The sequence below is a fragment of the Homalodisca vitripennis genome, unplaced genomic scaffold (assembly GCF_021130785.1).
Source record: "Homalodisca vitripennis isolate AUS2020 unplaced genomic scaffold, UT_GWSS_2.1 ScUCBcl_644;HRSCAF=3109, whole genome shotgun sequence".
NCBI classification, from domain to species: Eukaryota; Metazoa; Arthropoda; class Insecta; order Hemiptera; family Cicadellidae; genus Homalodisca; species Homalodisca vitripennis.
Window position 1 is genome coordinate 65259 of NW_025776774.1, and position 17768 is coordinate 83026.

Here is a 17768-nt window from a genome sequence, read left to right on the forward strand (position 1 = left end):
AGATAATTTTTTTTAGTTTGACCATACAGGCTACTGTTATATCAAAAAACATACATTTCTCATATGGACTTTAGTATCTAGTACTTACTGACAAATTTAAATATCCTAACTTACATGATTTACAAATTTTTAAGAAAGATCTGAACTGAATATAGAAACGCGTATTTTCTTAAAATAACACATAAACAGTATTTATTAATAGAAAAGAACATTTCCTTGATTGAGATGATGTGCCGCAATACCACAGGAAGTGCCTATATTGATTAATCCCCAGTCCGTAGTGTGAGTGACATGTGTTGTGTAGAGTTCTTAATACTGTGTAGTTACATCGCTGTGGTTCATTCACACCAGTTTGGACTTTGCGCTGTTGGCACATACCAGTCAGGTGTTGCTTGATTTTTTAACATTGACATTAATCTGTTGTCAAATTCACTTTAGTGTGCGGCAAGTTCATTACTACACTTTTTAGTTCTAATTATTTGGGTATGTTTAACCTCATGTCTAGGGTTTTTTGACACCTGAGGAAAAGGGCAGATTTCATTACTCAAAACAAAGTGTTCTATTTCCTGTAATATATAACGATGGTAAATATCTGAAATCTTATCACCACAAATAACTAACTTTAAACAAATAAGTAATATTACAGTTTAGCATGACATCATTGAATCGGTCAAAACTGATATGTATAAACTTAAAAATGAAAATTTTGGAATTACTATTGAATTGAAATTCAAATTTACATCTAATTTCCTAAGGATGAATTTAGGATCCTATTAACTCCTAGTGGAGAAGTAGCATTTCCAGAGACTGTACTGTTGCGGCTATCAAGTATAATACTACACAGGAATTTAGATATTTTAATGTATAACCTCTTCTATAGATTTCTGTTATTCTCTTCTATAGATTTCTTATATGCATCTCTTTGAGACCATTAAACAATGAAACTCCATCCTCACATGTATAGTAAAGTTTCAATAATTAATAAGTGTGCTTTCTGGAGTATCTTTGAACTTTATTAAATGATTTAGCATCATCGCAACTAATTATCTAATTACTTATGAACTTTCAAAATATCGATATCGCTCTCCAACACAGACTACAAACTTTACACATCAATCAAGTGGTTGAACTCCCATCACATTTTGCCGTAATTGGTTCTAAAAATATGAGGGCATTTTTAAGCCAACTTCATGAACTGGTATGCAAGCTAACACCCATGATATTTTACATCACAATACACTCCTCTGCTCTGTAAAATAAACAATACTTACTTACTTACTGCCGGGGCGTAACAAATCTCAGTCGATTCTTTGCCTCGTCTATGAGCCTCTTCCACGCCACCCTGTCTTCCACCAGATCCACAGACCCTCCACACCGGGTCACATCTTCGACCACTTGATCGCACCATCTTATCTTTGGCCTACCCAAAGGGCGCCTTCCTGCCGGTATCGCCTGGTAGACCTCTTTTAACCTTGTGCCCTCCTGTCTCCGATGTACATGTCCTAGCCAGCTAATTCTCTTTGCCTTCACCAAAGCCACAATATCAGGATTTTGGTATACATTGCGTAATTCTCTATTTTTTCTTATTCGCCACACCCCTTCATCACATATTGGTCCAAATATTTTTCGGAGAACTTTATTCTCAAAAACAATCAACCGCCCCTCATTTTTCTTCGTTAATGTCCATGTTTCACTTCCATACATTAGGACTGGTTGAATGATTGTTTTATAAATTCTTATTTTGGAGCATTGTGACAACAATCTTGATGTAAAGAGTTTTGTACACACCCCAAGACACCTATTTGCATTAGCTAATTTGCTTTGTATCTCTATATCCTCCATGTTTTTGCTGTTTATTGTTACACCCAAATATTTAAAACTTTCTACACAGCCAATCGAGTAGTTGTCAATGCTTAAGTTTGTTCTCACATTTCCAGCATGTCTTCCAAAATGAATAATTTTAGTTTTATCTTCATTTAGCTCTAAGCCTACTGTTTGACATTCTTTAATAAAACTTTTTGTTAGTGTGGAGAGGTCGTCCAAACTTTCTGACAAGATCACTACATCATCCGCAAATGCCATTACGTTCAGGTCCACTCCTAATTTAACCCCTCTTTGTAGTCTTTTAACTTTTTGTAATGCCTCTTCCACAGCCAGGTTGAAGAGAGTGGGAAAAATCCTATCTCCCTGTCTTACTCCAGTCTTGATAAGGAAGTTTTCCGACATTTCTCCATCTATTCTTATTTTGGCCTTTGAGTCACTTATACACATTTTTGACAGTCATCAGTTTTTGTGGGATTCCATGTTTTTCCATCTTCTTGAATAGAGCATTCCTATCTATGCTCTAAAATAAACAATAAGCTTTGCAAAAATAAATTGGAAAACTTCTGTATTACCCTTGCTCAAAAACTGAAGATCAGGACAATATTACATTCTTGAACATTGATTGAATGTGTTTGTGTGGAACATGCCAATTTCCACGATCTAACTCTCTTCACTAAGCCACTTCGGCTCTCATACTTCTCAAAATAACTGAGCCTAATGACTAAAAGGGTCCATCCTGTTACTATTGATGTGACCTGTATTTCTCCTCATAGCCTAACTCTGCCTAGGCTATTTCATACTAACATAAACTAATAACCTCTTGCAACAAACAAAACAAAACAAATTTATGCTCGTTTGACCTTTGTAGGTCACTAATTGAAATCACAAGTGTTGCAGATTGAGAAACTTGACCAACTCTGCATTTCCTGTCTTTTTATCAACAACTTCCAGCAATGACAAACTACTGATGCCAACAAGAGAAGAGAGTCTGTCTAGACGAAGCAAGAAGCGGTCTCTCTCTGAGGAGACCTTAAAGAAGAAAATAAAGTATTCTGGTGATCAGAAAACAAGGACGAAGAGTACACAGAAGTACTCAAGACGGGTTACGGGAGTCAAGCTTGGTATCTTGCATGCAAAACACCCTGAAAAATGCTTAAGCACGGAAGAAATGGAGGAAGTAAAGAAAGCCATCCTGAATGCCATTTTGAAAGCTGTGGATGACAGTGTGCAACCTGTCTTCTATGGAGTATACAGGAAACAAGGTTTCTGGTGTTGAACTGTCAGGACGAGGAGACAGCAGAATGGGTGGAAAGGAGTTTGGAGTTGGAAGGTGACGTGGCTGTAAAGGTTGTGCCAGAGGTAGAAATTCCTCGCACTCGAGTCCTTACAGCCTTCTTTCCCGGCAGTGTGACGTATACTACTGAAAAGATTCTGAAATTGCTCAAGGTTCAAAATGAAAACACGAAAGTAACACAGTGGAGAGTACTTAGGAGGATGGAAAAAGGTTCAGCTGTTATGTTAGCACTTGCCGTGGACTGTGTGACTGCCTCTCGATTAGAAACGGATGGCCCTTGGGCCTTTTACAAGTTTGGAAAGATAGAGCTACAATTGAAGTGAGCATTAAATTGTCAAAGTGGCAATCAGGTTAAAATAACAATCATTAGTATTCATGGAAGGAACTAAAATTTTTTTTTTCCAATATTTCAATAAGATTTTAGTTTGTTAAATATGTCTGTTCATTTGTTTCGATGTGTGCTCTAATGGAAAATCATTCAACCCTAGCTTATTTTACTTCCATAGCAAATTACTTCCCCTGTACTCATAATAACAATACCCCTATATCTAGGGCAGCTCAAGACTACAGGACATCTACTCTTGGTCTCTTAAATGTGCTTTTAGATCAATAAAAAAACACAACCCTGATTGACTGGGATCTGTGTGTAATTCAATGCACTACTAGGTGCATCTATATTTTAATAACAATTCAAGATTTGGAACCAGAACTAATTATATAACCTAATAGCGCAGGTTAGTAGATATTAGATCAAGGATTTTGACAATATGAGTGGTCATAGGCAGTAGCACTGTCTTCGATTGTAGAAAAATGTCCTATTGACTCGGCCAAAATATATAAATTTTGAGTTTGAGCTTAGCCAATCTCAGGATGCATGGCTGAGACTTGCATGTTTTCTTTTCAACTTATGACATCAAGGTTAGAGATGTTTCTCCATGGTCAATAAGTTAATTTATTCATCATTACTCGTTTTAGCTACTGGTTTTATGGTTATTTTTCAATATCACTTTAATTCCACATTTATAAAAGTATCTGTTGTATTTGCTGATTGAGCTTTTCTCTAACTGTTGAATGTTATAACTCTTTTTAGTATGTATTCTAATGTGTAGCCTATTTTTATAAAATACTAGCGGGCCCGGCGCGCTTTGCTGCGCATTTCAATAATTTTTTGCAAAAGTTGCCCGCGGCTTCGCACGCAATTTCCCGTTGAAAACAGTACACTATATTCACTTATTCTTTTTCTATCACATTCTAAACATTGCTGAGATAATTGATAGTCGTTCCATCGTGAGCCTCTTGGGCGTATTATGAAGGTATGTACCATATTCCTGCCTCTATCTAGCTGTTACCCACGGCTTCGCACGCAAATCTTAAGAACCGAAGTCCTTATATTACTTAGTAAATTTTTTTTTTTACTATAATAAATTTTAGATTAAATTAGTTATATCTCCGATGCCACGATTGAGCTTGCTTTGTTGTCTCGATCGAGAGAATATGTACACACGGAGTTTAGAGAACCATACTTCTGTCAAAAAAAACAACTAAGGTTGATTTTATAACATTCTTTATATTTGTAGCCAACGTAAGATAGTAATTATGATATCTGCATTACTCTTCTGATCAAGCATGAGCATGGTTTATATTAAATAAATATTGCAGTTAAAGGTGAATTTTTACGTCAAATTTGAATTGTATTATCTGGATAGTAAAGTCTATGTTTAACAGTGATTGCAAAAACAGTTTAAACAAAATTTGTCGTTTCTCTTAAGCTTACTCTATGCTTTAAAACTATAAGTGTAATATATGTTTACAAAGAACAGCTGATTAAAAATTTTAAAAGACGTTAACATATGTTTGCTGCAATGCATTTCTTATGGGTATTTCTGTAACCAGTGGGGCGGAATCCTGAATCGGGAAAGGGATGGGCATAGCTTATAAACCTTCTCCGTGGAAAAATACATATACGTACAAATTTTCATCATGATCGGTCCAATAGTTCACGATTCCATAAAGGACAAACATACAAACATTCATTTTTATATATATAGATATTTGATGTAATTATTTAATCATTTATTAAATAAATATCACTGGTAAATAAAGTACATACACCTGACGGTTTGTATGTACAATTTTTAATAATAATTGTATATTCAATATTTTCATTTCCTGTATAGTTGTTCTATTGTAATATTTCCTATTCATCATCCATGCTAAGAAACATTCAAATAAGAAATCATTGAAACTGTAAACAATTAATTGAAAAGTTTATGTAGGGGAGACCGGGGCACTATTGGACGTAATTTCATGTTTCACTTTATGCATTTTTCTAATTATGAAAACTGTTAGTTAAAAAATTTTAGTTTTTTGCCTTGTGTTTAGTTGGTCTTCTAGAACCCCACAACAAATTTTCTAGATAATTTGAGCACCCTTTTATGTGGATTATTTTTTTTTTATAAACCTCTACATTTTGTCCAAATTTGCCCCGTCGGGGCAGTTTTGGACAAAATGATTTTTTATTGGGGCACAATTGGACAGTGCTAAAAATTGGTTTAATTGGACATAAAAATAACTCATTTATAGGTTTCAAACATCATCTATATTTAAGTAAACATATATACAAACTTTATAACTGAAAAAAACAGAAGACACACGTAAAAAACTATTTGAAATTAAAAGTAGTCAAATTTTCCTTGAAAACAAAGCAGTTTGCTGCTCTGGATGTCCCACCAATTATATCTGGTTGTCGCAGCTTGAACTCGATGTCTTTGGTTTCGACAAAGCTGACTTCAACATTTTCTGGGAAGTAAAACTTGTAAGAGTTTTGGTTCTTTTTGAGAAATTTCACACTGAAACCATCAGTCACATGCTCCTCTATTTGGCCAATAAAGTGGTAGATGGCCTTCTTAGAAGCAAACTTTGTCAGTATGAAGTCATTTGTGGCATAGTTTTTATCAGGAAGGTAATCAAACAGTTCTTCTTCATCCTCAGAAAAGTCTTCAGGACTAAGGCCTCCATCGTCTAGTTTTATTTGTATCTCATCTTCGTTGCTAGATGAGTCATCTTGATACAGCTTTCTACAGGCCCCCTCAGTTTTTTTCTTCTTACTTTCCTTTTTTACTGCCCTCTCTTGTTTTCTTTTTTCCACCAACATTTTCTTATGTTCTTTTTCTTTTAACTCTGCTACAAGAGCATCTTTCTCTGGAGTATCAGTCAGAATTCGCGAACGACCTTTTTTTCGGCCTCGCCTTTCCTTTCCCTTAGGAACGTATTTGGGGTAAGGCATGACATCCTCTGGAGTAAGCGTCAATGTAGTAGGTCTTTTAACATTTACTGGTTGTGGCGTTGATGGGCCAGGTACATTCGGGTCAATAGTTGGCTTGTTTGATGATTGTGAGCCTTGTGGGTCGTCAGAGCTTTGGCTATTTTCCATCAACGGAAAGTCACATGACGTACCAGGCACTGGATTATGGTTGTTGGTTTCTTCTACTTGCGATGACATAACACGGTCAGTCACACTGGCACCCTTGAAATCATTGTCAGTGAACACACTGCGGCTGAGTGGATAGATTCCAGCTTTACGAAATCCACTTTTGATGTTAGATGCAGTGAAAGATTCAACAAATGGTTTAGCAGTAAGCTGAGCAATTTCTCGAATTGTAATCGTATGACCAGGATGTTGAGATAGCCAGAGATTGAATTCAGAACGTAAGCGCCTTTTAAACGGACTAAAAACTGCTACATCCAGCGGCTGACTTTTGTGCGTTGTGTGTGGATGGCTAGTGATCATATGTATGCCATGATCTCTGCTGTACATCACCACATCCAAGCCAATGTGGGACTCATGATTATCCAGGGTTAAAACCACGGGGTTTTCTTTAGAACATTTTGTGGCCTTTTGGATATGTTTAAGCGTCTCTAAAAAGAGAGCTGATGTCATCCAACCAGAATCAGAATAAAGAGCTTTGCTTCCTTCAGGTGCCCCAATCATGTAGGCAAAGTTTGGGCGTTTTCTGGGGAAAATGTAAATTGGTGGCAAGTAAGTCCCATCGGCGCATATGACGGCACAGAAAGTTATTTGCTCCCCCCTCTCTCCTGATACGACTTGGCCCACCTGTTTTGTTCCCCTTGCTGCAATCACTTTTGGCGCCTCCAGCACAGTACTTATTCCACTCTCGTCTAAATTTAAAATTCTTGACGGAGGAACTTCTACTTTTGCGAACAAAGCTTCTAGGTTGTCAAAATACGTTCCCACGTTGTGTTTATTAAAGCTAGTGTTCCTGGACAGACTAGTCTTTTCTGCTTGGCGAAGTGAAAGTCCTTGATGTCTCTTCATAAAATGGTTTAGCCATTCTTCTCCTGATAAGCCTGTAGTACGCCATTTAGCAGGTATGCGTTGATCGAGATTCAAAGCCAAGGCATATTTGAAGGCTAATTCCCTGGCCATCATGTAAGTTAGGCCATAGTTCATTCTGGACCTTTCAATGCAATAGTCTGCAATTTTTTGTTCTTGTTCAGGTGTAAATACTTGTCTTTGAGAGTTTTTAGTGTTATAAACAGGGGCCATATCTTCTATAGTAACCTCTTTTACTGGCTGGTGCTCATCTTCAACCTCTTGAAATAAAGTTACATTTTCATTGCCCACAGGCTCATTGACATGATCCTCATTGTTAAGCTCATCAACTCCATTACCATTGTTAGGCTCATTAGCTATAAGACTATTCTCATTGTTGACTTCCTTTTGCTTTACTTTGTTGAGTCTGAAATGTAGGGTCGACTTTTTAAGCCCATGGGCTTCGGCAGCTTCTCTAATGGATCGGTAGTTACCATTTCTATAGTCATTTAATGCCGCTACTATAGATTCTTCAGAAATATTAGCCCTGTCTGTTTTCTTTATATACTTCCTAACCATCTTTAACCTGGAAAAACAAAAAAACAGTATGTAGCAATGACAAAACATAAAATAATGTTTTGTCCAATTGTGCCCCATACTTTTGTCCAAAACTGCCCCGAGGTAGGTTAAGCAGTGGCGTAATACATACCCCCGCAACCCCCGCAATGCGGGGGGGCGCGGCGTGTCAAGGGGCGCCACACGAAGGAATGAAAAAAATAAAAAAAATTATACCGATTTTACCAAATTTCTTAAGGTTGAATATCACTATTTTCATTGTAATTCCTTATAATTTTTTTTGTATAAATGAGCTAGCGAGGAATATCGTAGGCCTATTATCATTTCTTGTTTTAGTTAAACGCCTTCAAAACTAAAGCAGGCAAACTATTTGCTGAACCGCCACGGAAGTGTATTTTAAGGCGCTTTAGGACCGTGTGTGAGCGTGGGGGTGTGCGTGCGTGTACTGCCTTGTTTCATGTTGCGACTTGAATACTCCCCTCCCTCCCTCCACACTACCAAGTACCAATTATTGTTAGGTAGTTCCTTCACAGTATACTGTGGTTCCTTGTCACTCAGTCATATATTCATTACTCGTTACGTTTACTGCATTTTCGAAAGTTGTGATTTATTCAGTAGCCTACAACTGTGGTGGCGGTGAAAAGTGTTTGCAAACTACACCTCTTACAGGAAACTTATATTATGGGACGATGTACTAGAAAACTAAATCAATAATTAAACAAAAATGTCTAAAAAACCTAGTGGTGCAGAATACCGAAAGCGGAAGAAGGAGGAGGAAGAAAAAGCAAAAAAACACCAAAAAATTGATCTATTTTTTAAATCTGACATATCTCTTAGTAAAAACAATGACAGTGTAAGGAAACAAATAACTTCCGGTTTAATTTGTGAGTGTAGTGAAATAAGTTCTGACCTACCTACCATCGAGACAGAAAATGGAACATCTACTCAGACCCCACCTGAATTCACAAATAACGAACCAGACGTGAGTCTAGACGTTAAGATAAATAATGATAGCTGTAGCTGTACCGTAGACATTGATAAAAACTGTGTTTTGCATATTGATACTAATGAAATCAGTCAACAACGTGGTGTTTTTAAAACTGACATTGGGCTCTACACTAATGACGGAGTATCCCTCTTAAAAGAAGAAGATAAAACTTTCATTTTGAATTCTGAACCATGTAGGCCCACAGGGCCTTTTCCTAAAGACTCGACAAACAATAGATCTTTTAGCAGTGATTTTTATTACAAAATTGCCAAAACGGGCCAAAAACTAGAACGGTTTTGGCTTTGTTATTCACCTTTATTAAATGGCGTATACTGTGAACCTTGTTGGTTGTTCGCTGACAGAACTGACCCTAAATTTAAAGATGCTTGGTGTAAAGGTCTAATAAATGATTGGCAAGGTTTAAGCAAAAAAATTAAAGAACATGAAACATCTCGTATACACTTAAATTCATGTTTAGCATATAGTACCGTAAAAAATAGCCAAGATGCAAAATCACTTATTCAAAAGTATGAACCTGAGTATTGTGAGATTCTCAAAAGACTTTTAGATGTAGTAATAACTATGGCTACTTGTAACTTAGCGTTCAGAGGGCATCGGAATGAAAATATTGAAACAGTGGACACTACTTCTGGAAACTTTTTGAATATTATAGATTTGTTGTCACGATACGATCCTCTTCTAAAAAGTCACTTAGAAAACGATCAAAGCAAAGTTAAGTATTTGTCTCCCAAAATCCAAAATGAAATGATCATGTTTGCGTCACAGCATGTTCTGGATGAAGTTGTAAGTGAAATCCAAGCAGCTCCTTTCTTCTCTCTGGTATTAGACACCACTCAAGACGTCTCAAAAACTGATCAACTATCGATAGTAATACGACATGTGGCAGTCCAAAACTACGAAAAACTTGAAATTAAAGAATCATTCTTAGGGTTCATAGCTCTTACAGGCCAAAATTCGGAAAAAATTACTAACGAGGTTTGTAATTTTTTGGAAGAAGAAAACAACATTAAAATTGAAAAGTGTAGAGGCCAGGGTTATGACGGGGCAGCCGTAATGAGTGGAAACTATTCTGGAATCCAATCTAGAATAAAGCAAAAGTCGCCAAATGCAGAGTACGTGCATTGTGCCTCGCATAATTTAAATTTGGTACTCAATGACTCAGTTACTGACATAACAGAAATGATTTTATTTTACGATTTGGTCAATCAAATTTACGTGTTTTTCGGCGAAAGCCTGCCAAGATGGCAAGCTTTGAGAGAGAAATCTATGGAGCAAAGGGGGTCTATACTTAGCAAGACACTCAAAAGATTGTGTCCGACCCGTTGGTCATCTAGGTACGATTGTTTACTGGCCATAAAGTGTAACTTTGTTTCTGTCTTAAGCTGTTTGACGAATATTATTCTGACTTCTAAAAAGAATAAAGAGGTTTTAGAGGCAACTGGACTCAAAAAACAAATGACGTGTTTTCAATTTGTATTGATGCTTACTTTCCAAAGTAAGGTTTTAGAGAGAATTAATATTACATCTAAAACACTACAAAAAGAGGATGTATCAATTGACGAAGCTACAGCCCTTCTTGGAAAGAGTATGACTGAACTAAAGAGAGCAAGAAATGAGTTTGAAGGTGTTGTTAAAGAAGCTGAAACGCTAGCCAGGGGATGGAATATTGAGTCTTCTCTGCCGACTAAACGATGTAAAAAAGTAAAAAACTTTTTTGACGAACTGACCAACGATGTTGAATTTTCTAATCCATTGCAAGAATTCAAAGTAAAAGTATTTTACAGGAGCTTGGATATAGTTATTGCTCAAATCTCCAGACGTTTTGAGAGCATGGTCAGGATTAACGATCAGTTCATCTTTTTAACTCCAAAGTACCTCACAGAGAAAAGTGATGATGAACTAATTTTTTCAGCCAGGAAGTTTTGTGAGAAGTATGAGGAAGATGTTTCACACGGGTTGGAGACACAAATAGTGTGTTTCAGAAACATTGTTTCGGATGAAATAAAAACAAGAGGATTGAAAAAAGTTAAGGATTTAGCCTCATATTTAATGATAGAAAACGTGACTTTGTCAAGCAGCCTTCCTGATGTCTGCACAGCGATGATGATGTTCTTGACTCTCCCAGTTACGTCAGCGTCAGCGGAAAGGTTCGTAATCACCAAAATATCATAAAAACCCGTACTAACTAAAATTAATTTTTGTGTTAAGAAGAGTTATTATACCCTTTAATTATATACTTGTATTATAACCTGAAAATGGCATATATGTTAACAACATAGTTTTTTAATCTTATATAAATTTTCAGGTCATTTTCTAAACTCAAGCTCATAAAGAATTATTTGAGAAACACTATGACCAATACCAGGCTGAGCGCTTTGGGAGTCTTGAGCATAGAACATGAACGGGCTCGTAGGATCAACTTGAAGATGTTAGCTGAAAAATATTTCAGTTTTAAGAAGAGGAGAGGGTTTAAATAAATGGAAATAATTAACATGTCTACAATTTTTTCTATTTTTATTTTAATGTTTGAGATAGTTTCATTAATAAATAATTATGATGAATAATTCATTTTAAAGTTTTCTTTTCCTTTTTGATCTTTTTACAAAATGTATAAAAATAAACATTGCACAGCACGGGACTATCAACTATTTACACAAATTTAAAGCCACTCTTAAAAAGTAAAGGTTTGTTTTCTATTACAATTTACCGTAAGTAGAGTGAACATCATGAGAATAAAGGTAGACCAGGGGAAGTAGGCTATAATTATAACGATGCGTGTAGGTCAGTAGGAGGAAGGGGGGGGGGGTGTTAGGAGCCGACAGGAGGGGCGCATTTCAGTACGCTGCGGGGGGGCGCGACTCTGTCTAGTTACGCCACTGAGGTTAAGATATAAAAATTGAAGATTACAGAAAGGAAGTGACATAACCTCAAAATGAATGAATTCATTGCATAGTCAGTTAAACTAACAATTTCAAAATAATAGACACAATTGTTTCAGGATAATACTTACTGTGAAAGAGATAAGTTTGTGAATATGCAAAATCACTTCATTTTGGGTAAAAAACATAAAATATGAACTCAATTTCTAAGAAGATGTGCCACAATAACCAAACTTTCCACAGTGAAATGTGACCGTCTCAGGCATACCAAAATGGGAAATTGAAGGGAGACAAAAATTTCCCTCTAGCTATAAAAGGCATTGTCCAATAGTGCCCCAGTCCAATAGTGCCCCGGTCTCCCCTACATTGGGTTTTACCCTTAAACAACATTGAATTTTCATTTATTGACATAATTGAACTTTTTACAGTTTTGAGTATAAGCCAAGATATTAAAAAAATCAGTGGCATATCTAGAGAATTATTTTGGACGGAGCTGATAAAGAGTGGTTTATGAGGTACAGAGGTACAAAAAGAGCGACTCTGGAATCTTTCCCTGTGGAATCGTTGAGATTTAAGACCTCATTAACCTTTTAAGGAGTAATCACGTCATATGATGTGGAACGAAACCTACGGTAAATGAGTATGGACTTTTACATATACCACGTACAAATAGAGTGCAAACTTTTTTTATAGTTAATTGTTGGAAATATGTCTAATAGAGTTTGTTTTAAGCCAAAAACACATTGTAAATTAGGTAGTAATAAAAATTATAATTTTTGTAACTTTTTTTTAATTTTTTACAACTTTTAAACACTTTATAAGATGACATTAGAAGTTTTGTGTGTGGTACTCAGCAAAACATGGATGAATGCACAATGCCACTTTGCAGTCTTTACATTCATATGACGTGTATTTCCTTTGCTTGGGTCTTATTTTAGTGTTGTTGCAGACAAAACATTGGTGCTGAATCTTCCTCTTCCGCTCTCCACTAAACGGCAAAGGCGTAGGAAAATGCCGCTCAACAAGGCTCATTGGGTTCATAAGCGGAACAATATTTCCTTGTTGTACATCCACGTCGGGTGTCACATGACCTTTTGTGACCGTGATTCAAACTCGTGATGACATCATCGAATGCACCCACCATCTTTGGAAACATAAATGAAAAATAATACTGAAATAAGCAGAACATAGACCCAAATGAATGATGTTTTTATATTAGTTTTTATCGGACTGAGATGAGTGCCTCCGGCCACAGTACGGGCAGCGGCAGTACTGCCCTACGCTGATGTCAACGAAAGAAAAATATCCCTCGAGGTAGTACCTATCGGTAAAATATCAAATTCTAGAGGGAATGATCAGGAATATAAATTAAAAAATGCAAATAAATTTATGTAAAGTTTAAAAATGTAATAAATCATGTAAAAACCCAATATTAATATATAAATGGACAGTAATTTAGAACACTTACCATTAAAAGGAAATAATTTAGTTTCGGTTCAAACGTAAACTCTTAACATCCCCAATTAAATATTCCGACACACATAATTCACTATGATCCGTTGAATTAGTGGATGGTTGATCCATGATTGACAAACACTCACTCGAACTACAGTACACAATATCTTGTGAAGCACTGGACCACAGCCCCGGAATGCTCAGATAACAGATACGCTATCAGTCCCGGCCACAGATAACATTGAAGTACACAGATATCGAGACACACCAGAACATTCAAATATTAAAAACTTAACTATTTATGAATATACCCCTAAAACCAAGCTATTTGTCATTTGCACCCCCTAAAACCATAGGCCGTATATTTTTTTCAGAAGGATGAGCAGACTACGTAAATAACATAAAATTCGTGATTTGCCGGGTCGGCCTTTAACCTCATAGAAACCAAATTTTTACGGGCAAACGGTCCAAACCCACTTACAAATATTTGTTAACCTCCCCAGGAATCGAACACGACCTCTCGGTTAAAGAACCGCAGCCTTACCCATATACTACAGTGAAAGTCCAACTGGCGAATTTTAGTGGTAAATCATTGAACATTCTCATAACATGAAATTTCTTCAATATTGAGTAGAGTCTAAACTATGAAATGTCCACTAACTCGTATAATATAAGTATTGAAATTATGGATTTCCCCTCATAAGTAGGTTGATGCACATTAAAAGAATGAATTAGAAAGATGTGAATTAAAAGAAGTTGGCTAAATATAATCAAACCTGACTCCTAGCCTAGCAAAAATTATTCTGCAGCACCTGGATGTGGTATAATTAACTGGCTAACCTTAAATAACATTTATTATTAATACTTACATGAAACATTGGGTTTTTTCTCCATTGTTGAGAATACTTGACAGTCTTCAGCTAATCCATTTTGAACTAATCCGATCCTCAAAGTCATGATGGCAATAAGGTATAAATGAAGCTAAACCATTATACATTATAATAACCAGTTTTAACCTCAAGCTTATCACTCCTTATGTTCAAAATCAATGTTCTTTTCACGAATAAATTGATTCCAAAATGATCACAAAAACGTATTTCCCTCTCGGGTCCGCAAATAAACGTTATTTTAAAAAGTGACAAAATAATACTTGACATAATCTACAACAAATCTAACATTTCCATTCAATGTAAGTTTTTCAGACTTTCAGAACACTTGCATACGCATAGCCCCACTACTTTCACTGTTTCATTTAGTCAGAGTCAGACGTCACAAACAAGTCACAACACTGTTTCCACTTAGCTGGCTCTTGACAGTTTTCCCTTCATAAGAATTGTAAGCAAAACCCAAAATTTTTCCTTTATCAATCGTAAAAATGTTATTTGTCCTTAAATGTTGTTTTTTTCTTTTTGTACTGTTATTGACTAGTTACTCTTATATTATGAGAAAATACTTATTATATTCTATTATTGTAACGGTAAACATCAAATTTACGGACTAGACGTCCAAGTCCGATCTCTAAATTTATTTTTAGTCCATTTAACAATTAATTGGACAATTTTAAGAGAAACGCACTTTTCTTGTTTTTAGCAGAAAAGTATATTTTTACTGTTTTTGTCGTTTAAATATGGGTAGAATTATTCCACCACACAAGAAGAGCATATTGTCCAAATACGGGAAGATTGGCTCATTTCATATTTAATATCTTATTACAATTTTCAATGCATTTTACATTTCATCGTGTTTGGCTTTACACAACCTCGCACTGTCGAGGAACGAAAAGCGTCCCTTGATATAAAACATGTCGAGTAACAGATCACGAATGCCTCCGGCCATTGTGAGCTTTGCTAGGCCTACTTAGATAATCAGATTAATTTTCTACAACTCTCATTGCTATATTATATTTATTCTTTACATTTTGTAATCATAGTGTCACTAGCAGTCTTCTTTGCCTCATTAATTTCTCGATTGTATTGTTTTGATTTTGATTACGATTTCGCTTCTGACATACTTCATGTAGACTTACAACATTTACCTTACTGGAGTCTTTTTTCTTACTAAACACTAAGCCACACACCAGGATGATCATAAATTATATTTTGCTCTAACAACGTACTGCAAAAATACATTATATCAAGATTACAATAAATGTTATCCAGATAGCCCATATTCCTAGTCGGTTTTTCATTAGTGCAAAACAAGTTAAAATACTTAAGTACATTAATTAAAAAGTTATTTACAATGGTCTTATGTAACTCACAAATATTTCCATTGAGTTCTCCTACTACGGTAAAGAATATGTGAGGCTTGGCCATTAAATTAAGTAAAATGTTTTCACTAACGGTATGTACTAAGTCAAGTACTTTTTGAACAGGACAACAAAGCAAACTCTTCTATGGCAGTAAAATCAGAAATCCCTTAGACCAGATTTATATTACACTGGTCGGAAGTGTACGATTTCTGAGAAAAGACTGCTATGGCGAGTGAAATATAACTGAATAGAACCAGAAATGTTTCTTTACCTGAAATAGAAGCCTATGGCAATTTTGTTTAACTTTTATACTTCTCAACAAACAACACTGAAATAACATGCATGTTAAACATTCCTTTTAAATCATTATTAGAGCTCAATTACATAACATCATAAATTCTTTCACTACGGACTTACTCCACCATGTTCTCTATAAAAGACCATGTAGAAACCTACTTCGGTAAAAAGCGTTAACTTTCGGTCTAAGATATTCCCAGTAATATAGTTGAATTTGTGTGTGAAGACTGGTTAACCATGCATAGTTTACAATAATAAATTATAAATACAGACAAGACAGAACTCAAAAAAACCGTCGAGTTGTATTGACGCTGTCTGGATAAAAACTGTAGTGCATCAATAAGAACTGATGCAAATACGACGAGATTAAATATCTCCAACCAGAAACACAGCGAACAATATCCAGTTACCATACGTCGTCTCTCATCGCCTCTATTGAATTCTTATACATTTGCTAACTTACAGTCAGACACGATTTATTTGCAACCTATTTATCAAGTCAATACCATAAAGAACTACAAAGGTGAAAGTTTAAACGTACTTATCAGTAAGAAAGCTAATCTACCAATCTCAGAAAACACCGCTCTCTTATAATTCTATCAATATGGCAACTGGAGGCTTCCGTCAAGTATGCAAGACTGGCTAGGTGGTTCCTCTGCACAACTCCGGTAACATTTCCGTCGTAAAATTGTAATTATCTACAACGATCCTTTCTGCTTGTGCCTAGGTTTTTGAGAGTTCAATTATTGGGACTGGCAGAACCGTGTTCAGAAAGAAATGCCAACTAAACACTCTACAATTATCTCTGATATTACACAACGACCTACAAGAAGGGAGCCACACTACTATGAATTCCAATTCATCGATCAACAATATTTAACGATTCCTTTACTGTTCAGGCTTGTCACCTTTGGAACGCTCTTCCCGATGATATTAGATGTATTCAGCACCGTTTCGGGACGGGGTTTAGGGGCTTTCTGCCGGGGGGGGGGGGCTGTGGGTGTAACCTGCTTGTTGCGGTCATGTGGTCAATCGGTGTGTTAGAGTGATGGAATTTGTCTTCTTGTTAATTTTGAATTTTGCTGGCATTTGTTACAATATATAAACTATTTCTTCTGCATTTTAAGTTTTCAATTCATTTGAATACAGTATATAGATTTTTACTTTGTATCCACTGCATGTTGTAGAAGTTAACCAATTTTGTTATTTTATATTTAAAGTATAAGTTAATAATTTACCGCAATTGTATCATACTGTTGTAAATTTACTGTATACGATATGAGGTTGAGTGGTAGAGAGGGCTTGATAACCCTAACTCCACCTCTTTAATAAAGGCATTTTTAATTTCATTCATTCCATAATATAATTGTATCGTCTTTGTCAAGGCTCTCGGTAAAGTGGTCCATAAGATTTTTTTTTCTTAGGTCGATAAGCTTATAAACGACTCATTGCATTTAGTTTTAAAAGAACCTTTTCGCTTGCTTCCGGAGTCACGGGCTGGGTAAGATTGGAAGTAGGGGCTGCCTCTTATCGAGATCCAAGAAGAAAGATTATAGAAACTAACCTCAGTCACGTCAGTAGGGCTAATGAACGTTTTTGGAATGCCTTTTAGTGTTTTAATTGTATGTTCAAGTATTTGTCCATGTTTCCGTTTTTAATTTATGACGACACCCAGTGCTGAAAATTTTAAATCATTTTAGCGTTGGTTTGACAATGATAGTATAACATCAAACGCGTAAGGGCCATATTGTTTTTGGATTGCTGACTAAAGGGATGTAAAACACTTTTTTTTTAACTATCAATCCTGAATTAAATACTTTTATCAGTTGCAGTTGGATTTTTGATGGTTG

General features: G+C 35.8%; 1 protein-coding gene across 1 annotated transcript in view; it reads right to left on the reverse strand.

Moving 5' to 3' along the window:
* Nucleotides 1-14638, reverse strand: part of LOC124370901 (trafficking protein particle complex subunit 10-like) — a 65891-nt gene extending 51253 nt beyond the window's left edge. Inside the window, 1 exon segment of the mRNA XM_046829205.1 lies at nt 14240-14638. Within this exon segment, the coding sequence (XP_046685161.1) occupies nt 14240-14327 (88 nt within the window). The 5' untranslated portion in view covers nt 14328-14638.
* Nucleotides 14639-17768: the final 3130 nt, after the last annotated feature.